Below are 16016 nucleotides of genomic sequence, written 5' to 3' on the forward strand. Positions count from 1 at the left end.
AGGGCGGAAGGTGTCCCTGGCTCATCAGCGAGGCCACGAGGACGTGCTGTTTGAGTGCGCTCAGAAGGGCAGGAGCTGGACCGCAGCTGGTGGAATAATTAGTGGGACAGGAGATTTCTGGTTAAAGATGGCAAATTGAACACATGCTTTTATCTCTGCTTTCTCCCAAAACCTCACCAAAATAAGAATACAGGAATAAAAATGGCATAAGCACAAGGACAAAGAGAAGGAGAGGGGAGACCACAGCAAATAAGATATTGCATCACATTTTTGGAAGATGGAAGTGAATGGAGAAGTGAGCAGGGCTAAGGAAATCGTGTAGCAAAATACCTGCAAGGGCGATGCTAAGAAACAAGCCCTTCACACTGCAGAACCCCAAAGGCACAGGACGGACTTAGAGGCCCGTGCACCACAGAGGACAGAGATGAGGCGTGAGACTGAAAACAGGGACCGGTCAAGAGGAAGACTCCCAGGACCTACTCCCATCCTTAGCCCTTCCTTATCTGGGCAGGAGTTGGGAAGTTCGTTCTCCTCAGCCAGGGACCCAGGTGCAGTGAAAGACAGGAAGTACAGAGAGGGGAAGAGGAGCCCCAGGGGTGAGACCCAGAGAGGCAGACCCTTGCCACCCAGCAGCTGCTCAGATCCCAGAGCACTGGCAGCCAGGAGACTGGAAACTTCCTCTCTGGAAAAATGGAATGATCGCCCTGGCCGGTTTAACTCAGTGGATAGAGCGTCGGCTTGTGGACCAGAGTCCCCAGTTGGATCCCGGTCAAGGGCACGTACCTTGGTTGCAGGCTCCTCCCCGGCCTGGGCCCTGGTCAGGGCATGTGCAGGAGGCAACCAATCGATGTGTTTCTCTCACATCAATGTTTCTGTCTTTCCCTCTCTCTTCCACTCTCCCTAAGAATCAATGGGAAAATATCCTTGGGTGAGATTAACACACACACACACAAAGAAAAATGGAATGATCCCTTTTCAAAAGACACACAGATACCGATATGTGGGCCCCTCCGTGAAGCAGTCCTGCCCAATCCAGTTCACTAAGGAAGCCCGCTGAGTGGAAAGATCCACCCGTGGTTAGAGCTTCCGACAGGCTTTTAGAGATAATAGGGTCACTGGCTGTTCGAGAGATGCTCCAAACGCCTCCCAGATTGTGAGGAAAATTTTTTCCAGTCGATAAACCCAGCCTAACTAATAACCATACGGGAAGGCAGCATAAGGAAGGATGTTTTCAGACGGGTAAGTCTTCTCATGCTCCATTGGTCTGGAAGCGCTAGGAGATGTGCTCCTCAGCAGTGAAGAGGGAACCAAGAAAAGAAAAGGTTAGAAAGGAAGGAACGCAAGCAAGGGAGGGCGTGGGTGGGGAGAAAGGGAGAGGGTGCAGAGAGGAAGCGAAGGTGAGTGGGAGGCAGAGGAAGTGCCAGCCCAACAGCCATGCAGCAGGTGGAGCCGGGCAGAAGGGTCCAGAGAGAGACCTCCAGTGGGAAGGTGGTATTGAGGAGCCTCTGACTTGTGTGTTCATTTGAAGAATAGTATCCAGAGGAGTTAAATGGTTCTTTTGTGAAGTTTGGCAAGAAGTAACGGTAGGGACGTGAATTTAAGTTCAAAAGACAGGTCAGTTATTAACTCTAGAGGGGAAAACAGCAAATTAGTTAGGAAATGACATGTCATCATTGTACATACTTGACTCAATCCCATATTCTGGTATTTTTAAGGTCATTGTGTGGTAAACAAAATATTGCTCTAACCAAAAGCTGTGATGTAATTACCTTGAGGAGGCAGAGGAGCGAGCAAGGTAGGGAGAATACGTGGGCTTGAAGTTAAGTCCTTATCTGCTGTAACCAAAAGTCAACAATCAATGCCTTTATTGATAAACCATGAAATAGCCATACATGCTTTTTACTTAGAAACATGAAGGTAGATCCCAGAAGGAAACAACCAAAAGCAATAAAAGGTGTTTGCTCCTGGGGAGTGGAGGACAAAGGTGCCAGAAGTGGGTAGGGAACTTCTCTTTCACGTCATAAGCACTCCAGACCCAGTCTCGCCCCCGCCGTGGCTACTCTAGGTTTTATATAAACATGGTAAAAGCAGAATCTTCTTCAGGTTTGTTACTCCCATGTAGCTCTGTTTTCTTTACCCACTTCTTTGGTGTGTTACAAATACTACATCTGTGCTTGGGTGTGGAGAGAGCAGCGCGCCTGAAGAATGGCTCCTCTGTAACAGCAACTTGGGCTGACTCCTCACGGGTGGCAGAATACGGTGGTCTTCCTGTGACATTGCGCCTATACATGAAAAAATAAGTAAATAAATATCACATCTGTGGCTACAAACACAGTAATACACCGTGGTGCCTACTTTACCATGTGTCACCATTTTCTTAGCCCAATACAGCCACGCTCCCACTCAGCTTTCCTGTGCTGTTGTTGCAAGTATAGCACATTCCTATGTACATTGTATACCAATTGTATGTAATTGCTTCTTCTCATTCAATATATTTTTATTGATTTCAGAGAGGAGGGGAGAGGGAGAGAGATAGAAACATCAATGATGAGAGAGAATCTTGATCAGCTGCCTCCTGCACACCCCCTACTGGGGATCAAGCCCGCAACCACGGGCATGTGCCCTGACTGGGAATTGAACTGTGACCTCCTAGTTCATAGGTTGACGCTCAACCTGAGAGCCACACCAGCCAGGCTATAATTGCTTTTTAAATCAGTTAAGAGAAGGAGGTACTATTCACTTAAACTGTCTTCTATAAGAACACAATTACATTTACTGGTGTGTTTTTTTTCCTTTGGATTTGAGTTGCCAACTGGGACCATTTCCTTTCAGCTTAAAGAACTTCATTTAGCATTTCTTATAAGGTGGGTCTGCTGGCAACAAGTTCTTTCAGTCCTTGTTTATCCAGAAGTATCTATTTTGCTTTGGTCTTTGAAGGATAATTGCTGGATTGTAGGACTCTTGGTTGACAACACTGCCTGTGAGAGTGGCCAGATCTTGCATTTATTAGAAAAAGACTTTAAAGTAGCCATTACAAGCATGTAATGGAGAGATAAGAGAAGCCATGATTGAGTAAGTAAAGAAAGATTTGAGCCCTGGCCGGCTTTGCTCAGTGGTTAGAGTATTGGCCAATGGGTTTGATTCCTGGTTAAGGGCACATACCTCACATACCTAGGTTGCAGGTTCAGTCCCCATCCCCGGTCAGGGCATGTGTAGGAGGCAATCAATTTATATGTCTCTCACGTTGATGTTTCTCTCTCTCTCTCTCCCCTCCCTCCCTTCCCCACTCTCTCTCCCCTTCCTCTCTACCCCTTCCCCTCCCTTTCATCTCTCTAAAAATCAAGGGAAAAAATATCCTCAGGTGAGGATTAACAAAAGAAAAAAGGAAAGATTTGATGATAATGTTGTACCAAATAGAAAATATCAATAAAAACAGACATTATTAAAAACAAACCAAATAGAAATTCTGAAGTTGAAAAGTGACTAAAACATTCACTAGAGGGATTCAACAGCAGATATGAATTGGCAGAATAGGAATAAGTGAACTTGAAGATAGATTGATAGGTATGCAAACTGAAAAACAGAGAAAAAAGAATGAAGAAGATGAAGAGTCTTAGAGAAATGGTGGACACCATTAAGTGAAGCCATATATGTGTAATGGGAGTACCAGAAAGAAAGCACAGAGAGGAGCAGAAAGAGAGTCAAAAAAACTGCCTGAAAACTCCCCAGGTTTACTAAAGAACACCACCTACACACCCAGGGATCTCAAAGAACTGGATTCCAAATAGGATCCATATAAAGAGATCCATAGACACGTCATTGTGAAATGCTGAAAGTCGAAGACAAGGAGAAAATCTTGAAAGCAGCAAGAGGAAAATGACTCCTTACTTACAAGGGAGGCCCAATAAAATAGCCGCTGATTTATCATTAGAAACTGTTGCCTGAGCTGGTTTGCTCAGTGGTTAGAGTGTTGGCCTGCAGACTGAAGGGTCTCGGGTTTGATTCCCGGTGAAGGGCACGAACCTGGGTTGCAGGCTCGACCCCCGGCCCAGTTCAGGGCACGTAAGGGAGGCATCCAATCAATGTGTCTCTCACATCGATGTTTCTCTTTGTCTCTCTCCCCCACCTCTCTCCCTTCCATTCTCTAAAAAGCAATGGAAAAATATCCTCAGTTGAGGATTTAAAAAAATGACAAAGAGCCCAGCTGCTGTGACTCAGTGGTTGCACATCGAGCTATGAACCAAGTCACAGTTCGATTCCCGGTCAGGGCACATGCCCGGGTTGCATGCTCGATCCCCAGTGGGGTGTGCAGGAGGCAGCCGAACAAAGATTTTCTCTCATCATTGATGCTTCTCTCTCTCTCTCTCTTTCTCTCTCTCTCTCTTCCATCTCCCTTCCTCTCTGAAATCAATAAAAAATATATTTTAAAAAAGAAATGAAATTAAAAGGAAAAAGGAACAGTGGAGGCCAGACCACAGTGGGTACATTCAAATATATTCAAATTTCTCAAAGAATCAGTTTACTTTTAAAATCATGTACACTCTTTTAATAGAAAAAAAAATGGTAAAGGTGAATGGAAAGGTAAGAAGTAGACATAGTGAATATAGACATCCTTTTAAAGAAGTTCTAATAGCAAATAAAACATAATATCTGATACTTCTATAATCTTAACATTTACTAGGTACTATTCTAATTACTTTGTGTATATTAACTAATTTATCAACTCTATGAAGTAGGTGCTGTCACTACCCCCATTTCACAGGTAAGGAAACTAGTCTAATTCTCACAGCTAGTAATGGCAGAGCTGAGATTTAAACTCAGGCTGGATGGCTCGAGTCCAAAAATTTTTTTCTCCCTTTTAAAAATATGTTTTTATTGATTTTTAGAGAGAGAGAGAGAGACAGAAGAAAGGAGAGGGAGAGAGAGATAGAAACGTCAAGAGAGAAACATCAACATCAATCAGCTGCCTCCTGCACACCCCCTGCAGGGGATCGAGCCTGCAACCTGGGCATGTGCCCTGACTGGCAATCAACCCATGACCTCCTGGTGCATAGGTCGATGCTCAACACTGAGCCACACCAGAGTCCAAGCTCTTAACAGTAGATGGAAGGAAGTGAGAAGTTGAGGAAGGGTTTATTAGTTTTTGTTTTTTATTTGTAGTAGAAAAGACATAAGCAAAATCTAGCCAGGAAAATGGGTAATTGGGCTGATCCAATTTGGATTTCTGCCAGATAGCTACTGTGAGTGGCAAAGAAAAGGAAGGGAGCTTGAGAGTGTTCGTAGGGTGTTGGAGAGGAGCTGCGGGGCCCCAGCTGGTTAGGAGCAGGAGCTGGATAAATTCCTTGAAGAGCAAGACAGTGAAGGGTCAAGGAGGGAGAGAGGAAGGTGGAAGGACAGAGGTTGCTTTCCGAGGAGGTGGGACATTGGCTTTGAAGTTTACAGATGGAACTGAAGGAAATTCACACACACACACAGAGAGAAGTCTAGATAGATGTTTGCCAACATGTTATCAAGAGTTGGGGGAGCTTTTTTTTTTTTCATTTTTGCTCAACCACTTTTCTAATTTGTCTTCAATTAATTTGTGTTGCTTATATAATAAAAGCTTCGATGAAAGTTACCAAGCACTCAGAATGAGGGAGGCCCAGGGAAGGGGTGCTGACATGGGATGGAGAGAGGTGTTTGGAGCCGAGGAGGTAAAGAAACATGAAGTATGGCATCAAGGAGGCAGTCCCCACTCCCACGGTGTCCTAGGGGATAACGGGGGTGCGCTCCTCGGGAATGCAGTGAGGGGGCCGCAGCATGTCGGGAAACAGAAAGCGGTGTCCCGGAGGCTCAGCCTCTTTTCTCCTCTTCCTTCTCCAGTCATAGCTCTCCCTGCTCACTCACCTCAGCCCCAGGATAAGGCAGGGACTTCAGCTGGCCTGTCACCTCCTACTCCCACTCCTCCTACCCGGCGCTCTGAAGAGTCACCTTCCTTATGCACTTTTTTAAAAACACAACTCCACTCTTCTTCTTTTTTAATCCATTCTTTGTTTAAAAAAATATATTTACTGATATTTTACAGAGAGAAGGAGAGGGATAGAGAGTTAGAAACATAGATGAGAGAGAAACATTGATCGGCTGCCTCCTGCACGCCCCCTCCTGGGGATGTGCCCCCAACCAAGGTACATGCCTTGACTGGAATCAAACCTGGGACCCTTCAGTCCGCAGGCCGACGCTCTGTCCACTGAGCCAAACCGGTTAGGGCACACAACTCCATTCTTGTTCAGTCATCTGTGACAGAGCTCGCTTGTTTAAACTAAGTTCTGAAAGCCCTTCTCGTCTTGGGTCCCTTGCCCCTCCTCAGCGCCTCGTGTCTGTTCACGAACAGGCGCTCTCGCCCTGCCTTGAGGACACACTGGTGGGGAAACGTGCTTTAGAAAGACTCTCAGTATCTCCAACTGCATCTTCTACTTCAGCAGCTTGTTTGTTTAAAAAACTTTTTCTTTAAAATAGTTTTAGATTCATAGGAGGTTGCAAAGAAATGTTCAGGGAAATTCCAGTTACCCTTTCCATATGTTAATGTCTTAAATAATTAGAGTACACTATCAAAACCAGGAAAATGGCACTGGTACAGTCCAGAGGGCTTATAGCTTATCTAGATTTCACCAGTTAGACACGCACTCGTGTGTGCGTGTATGTGCATATGCAGTTCTACCACGTGTTGCCTTATATAACCAATACCACAACCACAATGGAGAGCAGTCCCATCCTCACTGCACTCCCTCATGTCACCCACCGGGCCACGCTGTCCCCTCTGGCCTGCCCCTAATGCCTGGTCTCCATCTCGAGTTATGTTACACGTGAACATTATATAGATGAAATCACACATGATATATCCTTTTGCTTTTGTTCTTTATTCAGTTTCCTTGAAGTTTATTTTCTCAAGTAGTTTTTTTTTAATTCTTTATGAAACAACCATTTCTACCTCTGCCTTTGCATATGCCATTTTCCCTTCTAGAATACCCTCTAGCAACCTGCATTCATTTCCTTCTCTGTGTGCCTGAACCCCCCACTCGTCTGGGCTCTGGTGTTAGTTATGCGTGCCTCGCGCCCTAGCATTTCCACTGGCCGGTGGAGGGCAGAGACCTGCCTGACTTAGCTTTGCATCCCCAGCATCTGGCGCAGGCCTGAACTGGAGGCAGTACTGGTGCAGTTCTCCGTTTGGTTCTTGTATTGTGTCTTCTGTGTGGTCCCCCCAACTAGCCTCCAGAGTGTGAAGCCGCCACCGCCGCCCCTTTACCTGGCGCACAAGGCCCCGGAGTGGCCGTGGGTGCTCCGTGTGGCTTCCTGAGCATGAGCCCGTGTGCGGGGTGAGGTGGGAGTGTCTGTGGGGCTGGCTTCCCAGCTGCCCAGCCTGACCCCCTTCAGTCAGCAGGACGGACCTGGAGATGTCGGGGCTGCAGACCTTGGAGCACGTGGCCGTGACGGTCTCCATCACTCACCCGCGTCGTGGCAGCTTGGAGCTGCAGCTCTTCTGCCCCAGCGGCATGATGTCCCTCATCGGCGCCCCCCGCAGCATGGACTCGTATGTACCCGCCGCCTCTGAGCCCTCGGCAGCCGGGGCCTCTCCCAGGGCAGGAGACCTGGCCGCGGGCGAGGTCCTGGGCCCATGGCGCCCTTGGCGGCTGGCAGCCGGTCAGGAGGGCTTCACGCGAGTGCTTACGGTGCTGACACAGCACTTCACACCGTGTCCTCCAGTCCTCACGAGGACCATGTGGGGTCGCCTCTGCCACCTCGTTTCACAAATGAGGGAACCAGGTGGAGCTCCTGAGCGCCGAGAAAGCAGCCCTAACCCCAGCTGCCAGCCCCGCCTGTGCTCGCCCACCTCTGCCTCTCCCACCACAGCACGCGGGCATGAGGCCCCTGAGCTCAGGGGCAGGGGACCCCTAGGCACCCTCCCTCACAGCTGGCGACAGCTGCCACACTTCCAGGGCTGTCGCCGTGAGAAAGGGTGTGCCTCCGCGCCTCCAGGTTTTCCACTCTCTTCTCCCCCAGGGACCCCAGCGGCTTCGAGGACTGGACCTTCTCCACTGTGCGCTGCTGGGGGGAGAGGGCGCGAGGGCCTTACAGACTCGTGGTCAGGGATGTAGGTGAGCCTGCCCCCTCCCTCGGGCCCTGCTGTCATGGCTGCCGTCTGGTCCCTCTGCCTCCCAGGTCTCACAGACATGGTCCGTGTGATGCCTCGGGCTGCCATGAGCCAGCTGGGCAGGCCAGAGGCAGAGCCCGTCCAGAACTGGCATTGGTGTCACGTGCCCTCTGTGCTGACTCTCGTGTTCCCCAGTGGCTGGTCTGCTTTCCTCAGGGGAGCGACAGAGACTCCTTGTTGACACCCATTTCCAGCCCTTTGGCACATAGCCTGCCTTCGCCAGCCCGAGGCAGGTAACCCGGGGGGAGACCGGGCCACCTCCAGGGGTGCAGTGGTTGTGGGAGGTCACCGCTGCAGGGAGGAGACTGGAAATTGAGCCCAGTCTCCCACCTGCCAGTCCAGGTAGGTGTCCTCTAGACTGGTGGTTTCAGCCCTTGATTTAGTAGAAGGATTTTTTTTCCCAAGCAAAACCACAGCTGAAATCTCAAAATATGAGAGAGACAAAGGCAAGCCCTAGCCAGTTTTGCTCAGTGGTTAGAGTGTTGACCTGTGGACCGAAGAGTCCCAGGTTCGACTCCAGTCAAGGGCATGTGCCTCAGTTGCAGGCTCAATCCCTGGTCCCGATGGGCACTTGCGGGAGGCAACCAATCTATGTGTTTCTCTCACATCAATGTTTCTCTCTGTGCCTCTCCCCCTCCCTTCCACTCTTTCTAAAAATCAATGGAAAATGTCCTCGGGTGAGGATTAAAAAAGAGAGAGAGGCAAAACTTCTCTGCTTTGGAGTACCACCTTTCACCACCCCTTCCATCCCGAGGGGACCCCGAGAGGCAGATCTGAAGAACCCCGGGCTCAGTGGACACGAGACAGCTCCTTTGGCCAAGCCCTGTCACATGGCAGGAGCTCTGCTGTCTGTGTGGCCGACAAGGGCCCGGCTCATGGCCCACCTCGCTTGCTGCCCTAGGAGATGAGGCGCTCCCGGCCGGCACCCTCCGGCAATGGCAGCTGACCCTGTATGGCTCTGCGTGGAGTCCGGTGGACATCAGAGACCGACAGAGGTAGGTACAGAGGGAAGGGGGCTGCTCAGGCACTCCACCTCTATGGAAACCCATCCTGTGTCCTCCCACTCAGCTCTAGGGGGGAGGCCCGGCCGGGCAGATGGGACCAAGTTCAACTGGACAGCCTGTCTTTCCTTCTCCACAGACTCTTAGATGATGCCATGAGTGGAAAATACCTGCATGACGGCTTCACTCTGCCCTGCCCTCCTGGGCTCAAAATTCCCGAGGAAGTTGGTTACACCATCACTCCTAACACCCTCAAGGTGCTCGAGCTAAGCCTCACACTGGAGGTGGCGGGGGGGGGGGGGGGGGGAACAGAGCTTGGAGGGATGGGCAAGGTGGTGGAAGACAGGGCTGTCCCCCTGCCAGCTGGCACTTCCTAGTCTGTAGGTGCATGGTTTGGGGCAGCAGAGGCAGCCCCTCGTGGGAAAGAGGCTTTCTGGGCTCAGCATTCTGGGCTAGGAAACGTCCCTAACGTAGGTGTGGGATTCCCCCAGACCCTGGTGCTGGTCGGCTGTTTTGCCGCCTTCTGGACTGTGTACTACGTGCTGGAAGTCTACTTGAGCCAGAGGAATGTGGCCTCTCACCCGGTTTGTCGGAGTGGACCCTGCCTCGGGCCCCAAAGAAGCCGAAAAGCCAGGGAGGAGGGGGCCGAACTGGAGTCAGTGCCACTTTGCAGCAGCAAGGACCCTGGGGGAGTGGAGGCGGAGGCCGCAGGCCCTCTCATCGCTGCGGATGACCCGGCCCCAGGCCTGCAGGGCAGGGAGGAACAGATGTGCTGACCGCCAGCAGCTCAGCCTGGCACAGGCCCTTCCTCCCAAGTCCCGGGAGCCCTGGGAGCAGGCGCCCCTGATCTGACTGCGCTCAGGGAGGCACGGCTTTCCAGGGGCGCGGGAGGAGCGTACAGAGAACTGGCAGCAGAACAGGACCTCCCTGAACCGGCAGCTTCGGGTGAGAAGGACCAGATGGGATTGGCGTCCCTTCCGGGCCGGCCTCCGTCCTCATTTCCCCTGGCCAGTGGTGCGGCCACGGACCCTCGCCCGCCTGTGCAGGCGTGAGAAGGGGCCTGCCGCACCCAGAAGAGCGTCCCAGCGGAATCATCCCTGGTCACTTGGGAAGAGGGCGCAGAGGTGGGGACTGGAAGGGCCGGGAATATCCTGTCCTCAGGACCCAGGACCCGGAGCCAGCAGACTGTCCTCCCCTTCCCGCCTCAGCCTTGGACCTTGGACATACGGGTGTGGCTGTGGTCCCTCCGCCCGGTACGTGGCCCTCAAGCCATGGCCTCAGTCTCCCTAATCAGAAGCCACCCCGAACCCCCGACTCCCTCACCATCCCCACCTTTCATCCTGAAGGGTCAGGACGATGCTCCTGGCCAAGCCGGGAGGGCCTGGCCCGGCTGCTGCTTCCAGGGGCGTCTGCACAGGACTGGGACGGGTGCGGCCACTGCCACCCAGCCCAGCGCCCTGTCCTCCTCGGAAAGTGCTCAGGGAACGGCCTTGCCCCAAGGCCAGCTGTCTGCCAGCAGCTCTGACTCCCTTCTTGGCTCCCCCTCTTCTGAGCTGGTTGGCTGACTCATTTTTTTAACATTTAAGGTTTCATTTCCTCCTGTCACAGCAACTTTTGTGGAGTTTTTTCTGCACAGCTTTTCCAAATAAAAAACTTCCACATAATTCTGCCCCCTCCCATCTCCTCTTCTCTGCTAAGCAAGTTGCCAAGTAGCTCCTCCCCATCAGCCCCGAGCTCCACTCTCCTCTCCCATGGCCTGGTCCTCTGAGAATTGCACCCGGGACCCTGCAGTGGGAGGGGTTCTTCAGAGGGCGTTGGCCAGGGCCTCACAGATGCCCTTTTTCCCAGAACCACACGGAAGTGACGAGGGCAAATCAAACTGCCAGCCAGGCCTGAGAAAAGATCGATGTATATTTTCACCTTGAATTTCAACCCCGAAATATTCCAGCAAACTTGGGGGGGGGAGGTTGGGCTGGGTCTCCCTCAATGGGCGTCTGCAGGCTAGGAGGACGGTGGGTTTGTCCCAGCCCGGCCCCCTGCACAGCCCAGGCTGGGGGAGACGGAAGGAGGCGGGAAGCCGGGGAAGGCGGGGAGCAGTGCTTCAGAGGAAGGATCGGGCTGGGGGTGGGGCGAGTTGCCCAAGCGCAGTCCCCTGTGCTCAGTGATGGAGCTCGGAGCCCGGAAGCTGGCTGGGGCGAAGGAACTCGGGTGTGGGAGGTGGGCGAGGAGGGAAGGCCGCAGCCGAAGAGCGGGGAGGCCGGGCTGGGGGCTGGCTGGCTCTCTAGCTGATGATCTGCCGAGGCCGCCCGTAGCCTGTCATGCCGGCCTGGGAGGCCCCTCTGTTGCTGCCCATCTGCAGGCCAATGACGTGCTTGCCCTCCTGCAGCTGGCCCTCCGTGAACTCCCGCTTGTGCTCCTGGGCTTTCCTAGAGGAAGGACCGCCGGTGACCACTCCCAGGCCTGCTTGCGGGCTGCTCGGCCACTCCCCGGCCTGGTCCCTTTCCCTCCTGGTCGTGTCTCTCCTCCCTCCCCCCCCCCCCCCCCCCCCGGCCTTCATCTAGCTTGGCCCTCAGGCTAGGAGGCTGGTTGAGCCCCGAAGATAGGAAGGGGAGCCATGTCCCTCCCTGGCTATCTGTTCCCCAAATCACTCACACCATCGGGGAGCCCAGGCCACCCCCCTTCTCATGCGGAGACCCGCACTTGGAGCCACTTACTTCATAAACCAGTTGGGATCTCCGCGGTAGTGCCCGTCGTTCTTGGTCACGGCCAGGCTGCCCAGGGCCATCAGGGTCCTCTGCACGGCCGCCAAGTCTTTGCCTGTGGGAAGGGCGGGCGGGCACACCTCAGGGCCCTGTAAACAGGACTCCCACGGCGGCCCGCCCCACCTCTCAGAACGATGGCCAACCTAGGGGCGAGGTCACGGCGGAACCCCCAGGCTCCAGGGCCCTGGTGAGTGTGCCCCTGTGAGTGTGCCCCTGTGAGTGTGCCCCTGTGAGTGTGCCCCTGTGAGTGTGCCCCTGTGAGTGTGCTGTGGTCTCCCTGCACCGCCCACTCCTGCTTCCATCATCAGGTCCCTGCCTGAGTGCCTGAGCCACCCTCCTCACCCAGCTCCTCCACCCCCTTGTTCTCTGTACCTTCAAAGAGGTCCACAGTCTGGAACATGTCCGTCTTGGTGACGCCGTAGTCCTCAGCTGCCTTCAGGAACTGAGCCACCTGCTCCATCTGCTTAAAGACCATGGAGGGAGGGTTCTCGGGCACCCTCACTGGCTTGGCTCCGTCGGGGTAGAGGCTGTTCACCAGCTTGCTCAGGATCTGCCAGGCAGAGACAGGGCTTGGCACTCGGCTCGGGGTGCCTGCCCCAGGACGCTCACAGAATGGCACAGCCCCAACCGTCCCCAGCCGCCACTCACCACGCCATTCTTCAGCCAGACCTGGAAGCCCAGGCGGCCGCGATCCGGGCGCCCCACGTCCGGGCCGCACTGCATCACGATCCACTCCACCAGCCGCTCCTCCAGCTCGTCGTCGTACTTCTTCTCGATCTTGGATTGCACCTCGCGGCTCATGCCGTAGGAGGGCCCCTTGTTGGCCATGTTTGGGGAGAGCTTAGCGCCAGGCAGAGAAGGGAGAGGGCAGGGTCAGAGCCACCTAGACCTTCGTCTTTCTCCGCTTGCTCCCTGGTTTTGTTTTCTTGGCTCTGCCTCTCTGGGCCAGGCCTCCTGTGTCAGGGCCCCTCCAGCCTGGGAGACCAGGGGGCAGGAGACCGGGCCTGGCGGTCGGGAGCAGGCTGGGTACACCGTGTTGTGAATGACCAGACATAAGTGTTTTAAGCTTTGCAAGCCATATGGTGTCTGCCATTGTCCCACAAAAGCAGCCTTCGGCAAGACAGACAAATGCACATGGCTTTGCTCCAATAAAACTTTATTTACACCGTGTGGCTCGGTGGGTTGAGAGCCAGCCCCCAATCCAGAGCTCTCTCTTTGGCCACAGAGGCCCTGTGAAGGCCTCGGGAGGGGGCCCCAGTGGCCCCAGAAGAAGCCAGCAGGTGTCTGTCCTGCCAGGTGTGAGGTGGTTCCCTGCAGACTCCCCGCCCCAGCCCAGAGGGCCCTCCTACCCAGGTCAGCCCGCCCCTGGCTGCGGAAGAGGCTCGCCTCGCGGTGGAAAGAGGGCGCCCAGGAGCTCGGGGCCAAGGTGCTGCTTCCCTCAGGGCAGCTGGTGCCCTGGACTCCCCCTCGTGCCCGGTCCTCACGCCACAGGAGCGGCTTGAGGGACCACGAAGCCAGGGTCCTTGGGACGCCCAGAGCCCAGGACCTGCCCGTGCAGACCAGCATCGGGAGAGCCCGCGGAGGGGAAGGGAGGGGAGGCCGCAGGAGCAGTAGGTCTGGCTGCTCAACTGGCCTGACCACAGGTATCAACCTGGGGCGCTGCCCAGAGTCCATCTGAGGAGGCTGAGCCGTGCCCTGGCCTCGGGGAGGTCAGAGGTTGAGAAAGAGGGAGTGGCCCAAGGAATGAGCGGTCAGCCTGTCCCCCGGCTCCCTCTCCACACCCTCCTCTGTGGAGGCGACACCGCACCCCACCCCGTTCCCCAGGCCCACGCGTGTCCACAGCGAAGGCAGTGCAGCTCCCTTGGGGCTGGGACCACCTGGCAGGCGGTGGTCCCTCCGGCCTCCACCCTCTTCAAAACCCGCTGGAGAGCGAGGATGGGGTGGAGGATGCATCTTCATTCTGGGCACTGGGCAGCGCACTTCTCTCCTGTGTCCTTATTTGTAACGTGAGGGCCGGGCCACTCTGAGGACAGGGTTCTCTCAGCACCTCCCTCACATCCCACCCCCCCTCCCACCAGCCCCCCTTCTCCACTAGTGATGCCAAAGAACCCAAGCTTTGCTCTGGGCTACAAACACCCCCTCCCTTCCCCAAACTATTTTGTGTCTCGCCCCTGCCCCTGCTCCCTCATCACCAAGGGCTCCTGGGCAAAGCCCTGTAGGCCAAACTCCCAGCGAGCAAGGACAGGCATCCCAGCTCATCCTGCCCCCGCCTCCCTCCTCCCTCATCTCAGCTTCACCCCCATCCCAGGCCCCGCATGCCTCCCTGTGGTCCAGGCTCACTGTCTTCCATGCCCTGCCCTCTTTTTAAAAAAACACAAAAATGTTTTTATTAATTTTTAGAGAGAGGGGAAGGGAGAGGGAGAAACATTGGCCGCCTCCTGCATGCCCCCTACTGGGGATCAAGCCCTCAACCCAGGCATGTGCCCTGACCAGGAAACCTAGGACTCAACCCAACTGAGCCACACCGGCCAGAGCTGCTCTGCCCTCTGGAACCCCCGCCCCCCGCCAGACTGTGCTGGGGGTGAGGACAGCAGGGGAGCACCGTGTGCGCCCCCCACCCCAGGTTATAGTCTCAGGAGACTCAGAACAGCCAGCCAAGGTGGCCAGTCCCATAGTGGCAGCCCTTCGATCTAAAGACAAGTGTGGATTTTGATCAGAATCGGTTGGGGGGGGGGCAGGGGTGCATGCATTTCACACACACACATGTACACACATGCACACACATGCACGCACACGCACGTGCGCCTCCTGGTGAAGAGTGTGCCAGTGCAGCGCTCCAAGAAACCTGGATAAAGACCTGCCCAGCCTCGCCTTGAAGCCGCTGGGAGGGGGGGAGACCGCTGCGCCCAGGGGACGGCCCAGACAAAGGCTCCTGGGATGGCAGGAGGGACAGTCTGTTGCTGGGCTTCGAGCCCCTGCCCTTCGCGCCCCTGCCCCTTGGCTTCTGTCAGCCTCCCCTCTTCAAAGGAAAACACAGCTCAGATGCGCGAGCCCCTGTAGGCCCCCTGGGCACAGGGGGCAGGAGAGGAGGCTCAGCTAAGTTCTGGGGGCAGAGAAGAGCCATCCGACTGCTACTCTCAATAGCACCCAGAGGGGAGCCCAGGGCCCCAGGCCTGCCCAGCCTGAGGGAGCCACCCCGCATCCCTGGACGCTTCCAGAAGTGCGGGCCCCACCCTCTGCCTGTAGGGAGGTGCCTTCTCTCTCAGTGTCTGGAAGGAGCTGTGTACCCAGAAAATCAGCCCTCACCTCTGCCTGCACCCTGCACCCTGCACCCTGCCTGCTTCAGAATCCAGGGCTTTGCGCCCCTCCCACTGCCACAGGGCTCTCCAGGCTGCTCAGCCCGGGGAGCCCCAAGGGTCACTGCTCTCCGGCACTAGTGACTCACACCTCCTTCAACACCCCCCACCCAGAGGACAGGAGCAGAGCCGACCCCCACTCTGCCCGCTCTGCTCTGGTCTCTGCTCCCTCCTTGCCAGCCAGGCATCCTGGGCACTTCAATAAGCCCAGCTGCCCAGTGAGCAACGCGGCTCCGGACGCCTCCTGCCATCGCCATCCGCTAGGACCGCCTCCCACCCGGAGATTTGGGGTGCGCTGCCCCGAGGGTGGGCTCCCAGCCCGTCCAGGCCCGGCCCGCTCCCCTCCAGCCCGGGGCAAACGCACTCACAGGGCTCTGAGGTGCAGGAAGGACTCCGCTCCGTCTGGACTTGGACAGACAGGATGGGGCGCTGGCTGGGTGAGGGGTTTAAAGGCCTGCTCCGCGGTGATGTCAGCCTCCCCCCGCCCCCCCTGCTGGAGGAAACAGGCTCCGTTCTCCACCCCAGGCCCCCCAGCGACTCGCATAGGCTCCATATTTGGGGAAAGACACCAAGTTGGAGCATTCTGCCAGGGCTGCCCGAGCATTCCCCGCGTGCCTGGGGGATGGAGCGGGCGGGCGGGGCTGGCTGCTGGGAACCAGCGGGAAAGGCCATTTATGGACAGGACCACGAAGGCTTCCCGGCGGCCGGG

At 55.3% G+C, this 16016-nt stretch overlaps 2 protein-coding genes across 10 annotated transcripts in view; one reads left to right on the plus strand and one right to left on the minus strand.

Moving 5' to 3' along the window:
• Positions 1–10853, plus strand: part of PCSK7 (proprotein convertase subtilisin/kexin type 7) — a 31294-nt gene extending 20441 nt beyond the window's left edge. For 7 of the 9 annotated variants that reach the window (XM_059707783.1, XM_059707784.1, XM_059707780.1 and 4 more), the window contains 5 exons: positions 7411–7567; positions 8038–8132; positions 9090–9183; positions 9329–9446; positions 9681–10853. In XM_059707783.1, coding sequence (XP_059563766.1) covers positions 7411–7567; positions 8038–8132; positions 9090–9183; positions 9329–9446; positions 9681–9965 — 749 coding nt within the window. In that variant the 3' untranslated portion in view covers positions 9966–10853. Of the gene's footprint in view, positions 1–7410; positions 7568–8037; positions 8133–8323; positions 8422–9089; positions 9184–9328; positions 9447–9680 lie in introns of those variants that run through there. The other 2 variants (XM_059707785.1, XM_059707786.1) reach the window with 2 other exon arrangements.
• A 229-nt stretch (positions 10854–11082) lies between these two features.
• Positions 11083–15819, minus strand: TAGLN (transgelin). The gene is made up of 5 exons (XM_059707795.1): positions 15676–15819; positions 12600–12791; positions 12324–12501; positions 11904–12006; positions 11083–11615 (listed from the first exon to the last, which is right to left on the minus strand). The coding sequence occupies exons 2-5, from the start codon at positions 12777–12779 to the stop codon at positions 11471–11473; spliced, it is 606 nt and encodes a 201-aa protein (XP_059563778.1). The 5' UTR covers positions 12780–12791; positions 15676–15819; the 3' UTR covers positions 11083–11470.
• Between the last annotated feature and the right edge of the window lie 197 nt (positions 15820–16016).

This window comes from Myotis daubentonii, chromosome 9, assembly GCF_963259705.1.
Source record: "Myotis daubentonii chromosome 9, mMyoDau2.1, whole genome shotgun sequence".
Classification (NCBI taxonomy): Eukaryota; Metazoa; Chordata; class Mammalia; order Chiroptera; family Vespertilionidae; genus Myotis; species Myotis daubentonii.

Excerpts from the sequence above, each read along its gene's own strand:
- TAGLN (XM_059707795.1), bottom strand. The coding sequence starts at position 12,779 with ATGGCCAACAAGGGGCCCTCCTACGGCATGAGCCGCGAGGTGCAATCC. Across the intron at positions 12,502-12,599 it reads TCTGGCTGAAGAATGGCGTG|ATCCTGAGCAAGCTGGTGAA; the intron begins GTGAGTGGCGGC and ends TCTGCCTGGCAG. Across the intron at positions 12,007-12,323 it reads GACTGTGGACCTCTTTGAAG|GCAAAGACTTGGCGGCCGTG; the intron begins GTACAGAGAACA and ends CCCTTCCCACAG.